The sequence below is a fragment of the Nothoprocta perdicaria genome, unplaced genomic scaffold (genome assembly GCF_003342845.1).
Source record: "Nothoprocta perdicaria isolate Ctin4 unplaced genomic scaffold, notPer1 scaffold_33, whole genome shotgun sequence".
Taxonomy (NCBI): Eukaryota; Metazoa; Chordata; class Aves; order Tinamiformes; family Tinamidae; genus Nothoprocta; species Nothoprocta perdicaria.
Window position 1 is genome coordinate 4,590,251 of NW_020455566.1, and position 8,027 is coordinate 4,598,277.

Sequence of the window (8,027 nt, forward strand, 5' to 3'; positions counted from 1 at the left end):
CAGGGCATAGGAGCCGAATGCACATCCACAGCATCCCGCCTGGGAAGACCAGCCTCGGGGGGCTCCTCGCCTCCCCAGGCTGCTGAAATGCTGGGTGTGGGACTACGCTGTGATCTCCGTGCTCCTCCTCGTGCTGCTGACGACCTGCATTGGCGAGCACATGGCGAGGGTGAAGCCACACACAGCAGTATCTCATACTTTAATCACAGAAAAATTTATTAGCAACATCTTTAAAAAAAAACACCATTGATTTTATAGATTTCTCTGCAAGTCTCACAATCAGTGCCAGTGGTTTAGTAACAGCAGCAAAAATTAATTCAAGTCAAAGTACTGCAAAAAGCCACCCCCTTCCCACACACGCATGAGACCCCAAGCAAGGACAACACGGGGAGCTGGTCTCCCACCGAGGCCTCGGACCCAACACCCAGGGCTGAGGCAGCAGCAAAATTCAGGAGGCGAGTCCTGTCTCTGGCTCAAACGTGGGGCCACCGGGGAGCTCCCTGAGACATCTGTCCTGTCTTGCTGTGGTGGGACAGTCTAGCCAGTCCAGCCTGGTGTGGCAGTGGTGGCTTGTGCCTGATAAATCTTCATTTCTGCCTGTTTTTCTGCTGTTTTCCAGGAATCTCTGAGCAAAGGCCTCCTGATCTGAGCCTGCCCTGAGCAGTATGACCTGGCTCATTATACCCCAGTAATGCCATCAGGGTCACAGATGTCGAGTGCTTGCTGGCCTTAGACATCTTCTCTTCCAGGAAGCAGACTCGTCCACATGGTTTGTGCCAGACACCTCCTGACCTGCTCTATCTGTCCCTGCTCTGTCCTGTCCATCGCAGAGACCGACAGCACCCAGACAGGGGTCAGTGGCCAGGAAGGGTCTCATGAAGGGTCTCTCATTGCCCAAGGAACTGCTGCCTCCCTGGAGCAAGCACTAAGCTCTGGCTGGGGCTGCGGAACAGCAGAGCAGCATTCAGCGGGAAGCCAAGATCAGAGCAGGGATGGGAGGCTCCGAGCCCACTCTGCTGGACACTCCGGTGTCTGTGGGCTGGGGGTGGCCAAGAGCAAGAGCACCTTGAGCAGCAGATTTGGCTGTGCCAGTGCCGGCCTGGAGGCAGCGAGCAGCCATGCGCTGCCCTGCAGCGTGACCTGAGAACAGCACAACAAGCACAACAAAGCTCTGAGCTCCTAAATGAGGCAGGAGGTGGTGACCGGCTGCGGCAGGCAGAAGCCCAGTGCCCTCCCTGCCTTGCTGAATGGCAGCTTCTGCTGCTCAGATTTTGGCTGCCCCATCCCCTGCCATCACCCCCTCGGCAATTCCTGCAGCAGCTGCCTCAACCCTAAGCCTTCCAGTGCAGAGGAACTAATCAAAGCTAAAGCAAGGTTGGAATCTCTCTCCAAAAGCGGGAGCGTCACAGGATGAGTATCTGCTTGGATGACGTGAACGGCTTCATGGAGGCCTCCAGGGCGGCCCTGTAGTCCTCGAGCGGGACCTCCGTGCACGCCGGCGTGCCGAGCTGCCCCTTCCGAACGAGCTCGCACAGGCTCTGCATCATGCTCTGCAGGGCGTCCTTGTCTGCAAAGAAAGGGACCGCTCTGCTCCTGCCCTGCCCCACGCTTGCAATAAGCCACAGCCACCAAGCAACCCCGGGGTGAAATATTTGCCAGGACCCAAATGAGTCCTGGTGGCAGCAGCTCTACAGCTAGCACAGCCCTCCCAGCATCGGAAGGACAGGTCAGCCACAAGGATGTCCACCCAGCACTTCAGGGACATCCAGGCCTGCCATGACCACCGCCAACTTACTGTGCATTTGGTCTTTCTTCCACTGGGTCATCCAGAACCCACGGAGCTTCACATCCTTGAAGATGAACGCACTCTGCAGAGACAGCGAGACGCTCGGCACGGTGCAGTCCTGTTGCACGCGTGCCAGAAGGCCACATACCCCCCAGGATATTGCTAAGCTCTTGCAGTTTGACAGCAGTTGAAAGGCGGCAATGAGGATCTTCGGCTCTTCTGTTAGAGCTTTAATTTGTGCCAAATTCACTTTAGCAAGTTCACGTTAATGAAACACCTCATGTTAGCCCAGGGTCTCCATGGCGCTGCAGCTCGGAGCTGCTGCAGGCCCACGGCTGGAGGGTTTCACCTTGCCAGAATGAAACTCAACTGCAGCCTCAGGACTCAGAGGGCTTCCTGACGGGCAAGCAGCAGCTATGGAGGCGCAGCCACCTTGGGGCGGCCCAGTACTCACCACAGGCACCGTCACCGGCTGCTTCGCCATTCCCCCGTACGTGACCATCGTCCCTCTGGGCCTGGAAGGGCAATCGGGTACTCGGGTACCTGCAGTCTCCAGCGTGGATTCCGACGTCGCTTACATCTCCTTCTGTTCTACCCACTCCCGTGCTGTGCGGACAGGGCTCTGCCCTCACCAAGGCTCCTCCAAACAGCCACTGAACCCCCCTTTCTGGGGCTCCCCTCTTCCCCCCACGCAGCAGTCCCTGAATTTGCTTTTTGGCCCACGAGCCAAACTTACTGCAAGTGCCGCAGCATCTCGGTGGCGCTTTTTCCTCCGACACAGTTGAGGGCGAGCCGGGGCTTCGGGATGCTCTGCAAGAGCCAAGGTTGCAGCAGCAGCAGTCAGAAAGCAACGTTTATTAAGAAGATCCCCCCATTTTGGGGTTCCCTTCTCTCGAGCACGACACCACAGCTCCCGGGGAAGCAACTGCCTTAATGCTAGGCTTTCCTTGGGGACAGGTAGGAATCACAAGCAGGGCCCTCCAAACCTGCAGGCTGAGCCTCACGACAGCAGCAGAAGTCCCCAACCCCGCAGAACTAAATCCCAATCCAGAGGAAGCTCAAGGGAAGCCATTCCAAGGGCAGCAGGAAAACTCACACTCAGGAGGATACTCCCCATCGGAGACATTTACTGCAGCTCTGTCAGCACAGGACGTTGCCTGCAGTACAGCAAGGTGCAGCACTTCATTGCAGTCTGCTCCCCAAAAAGGACTTTTTTTCCCCCAGTTTAGCTGGGAAAGCTCTTCCTGGCAGCCAGCTAGATGGACGCCCTGCTCAGCTTGGAGAGCGGGTGACAGGTAACAAGGTGACTGGAGCAGTAGAGACCAAGGTGTCCCAGCAAGGTGGCACTTTGCAAAAGGCACTTTGAAGCCCCGAGTTTGCCACATTCATTGCATGTTTCTATTAGCAGATGGGCACGTTCAGTTACACGAGAGGATAATACACCCAGTACCTAGCGACTTGGAAAAAAATAAGTGCAGGAACACTTTTTGTTATGTTTATATCCTTCCATAATGATTTACTGCCTGAACATGATGGTTGCCTGCCTACAGATTTGGAAGAGCCTATTTCATATTTGTCCTTCCCATGATCCTTACATGTTTGCTCAGAGCACAAGCTACAGGGACAGCCTTGGACTTTCTCTCTGGAGGGATCAACAGCAAGTACCTTAAAAATGTCTTTCATGTCTGGCTTCCTCAGCATCTCTTCTGTGATGACGTGGTCTGCACCAAGGGACACGAGTCTCTCCACCAGCTTTGGGAGATCGGGTCTGGAGGGGAAACAAAAAAAGACAGAGATCTGAGGAGCCACAAAGGGCAGAGAGCAGCACCTTCATCCTCCTCTTGCCCAGCTCTTCTCATGCACGGCCTCGCCTGGTGGTCCCAGGTCACCCCGATGTCCCCATGGGGCTGAGGTGTTGGGACACAGGGCGGCTCCATGGCCACGTTTCAGCCTCCTCTGCTCCCCTCGGGAACCTCCCCCACTTCCCAGCGGGGTCTCCAGCACCCGCGCCAGCCTCACCGGTCTCGGACCACGTTGATGGTCCTGATGCCGGCGGCTCTGGCGATCTGGATGACGGCCTGGCCCACGCCGCTGTTGGCAGCGTTCTGGATGACGGAGTCGCCTGCCAACGGCAGAGAGCAGCTCAGCTCGGCCTCCGGGCGCTCCCACCGGAGCGGCCTCCTGCCCGCCAGCCCCACGCGCCTCCGCCCTCGCGCGGGTGCCGCCTCTGCCGCTGGGCTGGGCAGGTTTCGGTGCAGAACTGGCTGCAAGAGCCACCACGACTCCCTTCCTCCCCGTTACCACACGCAGGGACGCCGCAACCACGAGGCCGAGCAGCTCTCGGCAAGGGAAGTGTGAGCGGGCGTCCCTTCCTCTCAGGGCACTCCTCGCTGTCACGCTGGGTAGCCGCCGAGACGGCAAGCGCCCCACGTGCACCCCCATGTTCACGGGGCACCCCGGAGCGACCGCACGTACCCGGCCGCAGGCTCTCGAAGTCGGCCAGCATCCTGTAGGCCGTGCAGGGGTTGACGCCCAGCGTGGCGGCGCAGAGCACGGGCACGTCGCGGGGCACTCGCAGCAGGGTCTCCTCGGGGAACACGGCCTCCGTGCGCCACGTCCCTGCAGGGGCGGCAGCATTCCCACATGGAGAACACAGGAATCCCCCCGAGGGCCCAACGCGATTCCCAGAGGGAAGGCTTCCTCGCAACCTCCTGTGTTTCTCCGGCACTTGTCAGGAAAGGGGCGAAAGCCCCTCAGGAGCTCGGGCGCCCCGGGGGCTGCCCGGGCACCTTTGGGAAGGCTGGAGCACACGGGGCCCGCGCGCCGTGCCCGGGATGCCGGGGTCCGTGCGAGCACCGAGCCGCTCGGTGCTGCTTCTGGGCAGCGCGCTGCGCACAGCCCGCGGCACTCGCGGCCTCCGCCTCGCCCGCACGCGCGAGATGCGGCCCCGGCTGCCCAGCGCCAGCATTTAACATCTGGAAACTCCAATCATCCCCTAGACGCACAGCAGGAGCGGGGCTCCTTGAGTGCAGCGAGTGGGCAGAGCTCATGGAAACACTCCACATCCTACAGATGAACCCATAGATTCAAAGCCAATTTTCTTAGCTTTAGTGACTCTTCATTCATATCCAATTTAACCCCCTATCATCCATTTTTATGTTTAAAAATATCCCATTTGGAGCTTAACTAGATGGCTTTCCTCCTCCCATTAAGGGAAAAAGCCTTTTGAAAGGAAATAGGCAAGGAACAAGCTCTTATGCTAAGGCAGAACTGGCAATTTTTCCTGCCCATTGGCATTTTGGAGCAGCACAAGAGACATTTGTTTAAAAATAAATTCCCGTGCTTTGCCATCAAAGTGCTATTACGGAGGGCACAATAATGAGATATAACCACGACCTTGCGCAGGTTAAACGCTCCATCCTGCGAAGAAGCCGTAAGCAGATGTGACAAAACACAGTTGCTCCCAGATACCAGCAGGTTGCTGTAACGTTCGCTAAGGGCTCAGAAGGCCCATTATAGAAAACACTGTAGAAAACCAAATTATTTGTTTGAATTAAACTCCAGCGCAGGCATCGGCGCCGCTCCTCTCGGGCGAGCGATGCCCGCGAGCGAGTGAGTCCCGTGCCGGCTCCCGAGCTTGCCTGGAAAAAACGTATTTGGAAACAAGCGGCAGGAAGAGTAATCCCAGAATGGGTGCAGCTTAATGCTTAAAACTGCACATAAAAGAGGTGAGGAACTCAGAGGCCTGTGAGCAGCTCCCCAGCTAGGCCGATGCCTCTCGCCTGAGACGAGACGAGCCCTTGTATTTAGGATTAGGCTAATGGGGCACTAAGGGGACTACAACTGCTGTTTTCCTTGTCTGCAAAAGTCTCTAACGGAGGTTGGTTTTTCTTTCTTTCTCATTTCTCATCACATCTGCTCCGTGCAGTTGCCATAACTGGGAGGAGCGTGTGCTTGGTGCAAATACCGCACTTGGGAGAGGGCTGATTTCTGCTCCAGGACAGCGCTGGGCCTCAGAACCTCCTAAATCTCTTGGGACAAGCCGGGGAAAGCGGCGGTTCGAAGGGAGGGAAGGGCGCGCGGGGAGCCGGGCGCTGCGCGGGGGCAGCGCAGGGCGCCCCAGCAGCGCGGGCGGTTGCTCACCGAGTCCGGCGTCCGCGGGGAGCACCCAGTCGCCGGGCGTCACGGACGTCACGCGCCTCCCGACGCCCAGCACTCGCCCAACGCCCTCGTTGCCTCCGACGGCCGGCAGCTCCGGCAGGAGCGCGTAGGTCCCTGCGAGGAAGCCGCGCTGGGCCGGGCTCCATGGGCACGTCCGGGCTGCCAGCACCGCGGGCAGCAAACCGGTGCGGAACTGGTGCAGAACAGCCGAGCGGAACCGGGCTCCGCGACAGCCGGGAGCTGCGGCGCTCCACTCACCTTGGATCATGTTGATGTCCGCGGGGTTGATGGGGGCCGCCAGCATCTTGACGTGGACATCAGAATCCCCCAGCGGGGCCAGCTCCAGGTCTTCTAGCCTGGACAGGGACACACACCACACACAAGGGCGTTCCCAGGCGCTCACCTGACATCTTTTGCACGGGGAATAAGCTGAAGAAAGGATCTCCTAAGGATCTTAAGCCTAAAACAGCAGGTGTTTGGGGAGTGCTAAGACAACTGCACCCCCCACAGCATCCCTTCCGCTTCCCGGCGCGTCCCCGTCGTTCCTGCTTCCCAGGGAGCTGTGCCAGGGGTTAGGAAGGAACCCAAGACACTTCTTACATGGAAAAGAGCCCTTCCAAGGGGCCCCTCATGGGAAAGAAGAGCCCAGTGCCGAGTTACCCTCTTCCCTATCTCCTGTCCAGGCCAAATCCGTTGTGACTTGCCCATTTGCAGGATAAGGGGCAATTTTAGCGATGTTTGAGCGAGCTATGGGCTCGGCAAAGGAGCTGGCGCAGACCCTGCGTGGCTGCCGCTTTTAACAAGTTATCTGCTGCAGTTACATCCTGCTAAGTACGTGTCACCAGGAAGAGCAGCTTCTTTCCTACGCTGGCAACGCGTTTGCCCCTTGGAGCTGCACGGCTCAGTGTGGGACAAACTTGAGCTGTGAGCTAAATAACACGACGCACTTGTCAGGAGGCTTTTGGCAGGCAGGAATCCCATAATCAGGCTTTAAAACCACCCCAAAGTGTATCGGGAGGCTTATGGGGAGCAGACAAACAGGTCTAGGTCGTGGCATCCTGCTCCAAGGCCGATTCCGAGCAGGAATCTGGGAACCAGCATCTCAGTTCCCAGTGCTGGTATTTTGGCACCAAGAAAGAGTTCCTAGGTTTAGCACCTCTTGAAAAAATTGCTTTGGCAATAGAAACAACAGCCCAATTTTGATCGCAGGGGCTATGACCAAGCTGGGTAAGGCAACGCTTGGTGCCCTCAAGCCAAGAGACGGTCAACAACCTCCCTGGAACTAATAAACTGTGCAGGAAGCTCCTTAATCTGCCCAGGGCTGGTCTCTGCGGCTCCCGACATCCTGTTTTAGCGCTGGGGGGAAGTCGGGTCCCCAACAGCCCTTCCAGAAAGCGCCAGGAGCTGCTGAGAAACAGCGTGAGGAAGAGTCACGGGGCGAGATTTGCCTTGCACAAGACAGCACTTGAGGCCTGGATGCAACCCGAGGGCAGGCTGCACCTCCCCTATTGCCAAAGCGCTACTCGCTACATAAAACCCTCTAAAAACGTAAGTTCCCCTTTGCAAGGCTTATTTTTTTCCCTCTTGCTGTGATTCAAAGAGCCTGTGTGAACAATGAAGAGCACCCGCCAGGATTTCTCCCGGTCGCTTAGGTTCTGGGGATCAATAATGCGCCCCCCAAAACCGGCTCTCTCTGTGCGGGCACTCAGGGTGCTTTCTATGGGTTTCCTGGGGTATTATAGCCACGTTCAACCATAAAGCAATTTTAAGGAGGCAGGTGAGGTCCGGCTCCCTTCTGCACCCCGTGCTGCCCCCAGGCCAGCCCCCCAAAATGCCCCTTCCCCCCCAGAGACCTTGGCAGCCCCCACGTGCCCCAGCCCCCCCTTTTTATGGCCCCCCACTGCAGCCCCCTTGCAATGCGCCCACCCCGCAGCCCCCTTGCAATGCTCCCCTCCCCACAGTGCAGTGCACCCTGCTTTGCCCACCCAAAACCATACCCCCCCCCTTGCAATGCATCTCCTAGCCCTGCACACCCCATTGCAACCCCCCTCCCCATTGCAACGTCCCCCCTCCCCATTGC

At 57.9% G+C, this 8,027-nt stretch overlaps 1 protein-coding gene across 1 annotated transcript; it reads right to left on the reverse strand.

The window, feature by feature from the left end:
• Positions 1-303: 303 nt before the first annotated feature.
• Positions 304-6,371, reverse strand: MECR (mitochondrial trans-2-enoyl-CoA reductase). Its single transcript, XM_026043578.1, has 9 exons — positions 6,206-6,371; positions 5,930-6,061; positions 4,262-4,405; positions 3,806-3,908; positions 3,452-3,554; positions 2,523-2,596; positions 2,241-2,301; positions 1,796-1,868; positions 304-1,567 (listed from the first exon to the last, which is right to left on the reverse strand). Exons 1-9 carry the CDS (start codon positions 6,249-6,251, stop codon positions 1,404-1,406), a joined length of 900 nt encoding a protein of 299 aa, XP_025899363.1. The 5' UTR covers positions 6,252-6,371; the 3' UTR covers positions 304-1,403.
• Positions 6,372-8,027: the final 1,656 nt, after the last annotated feature.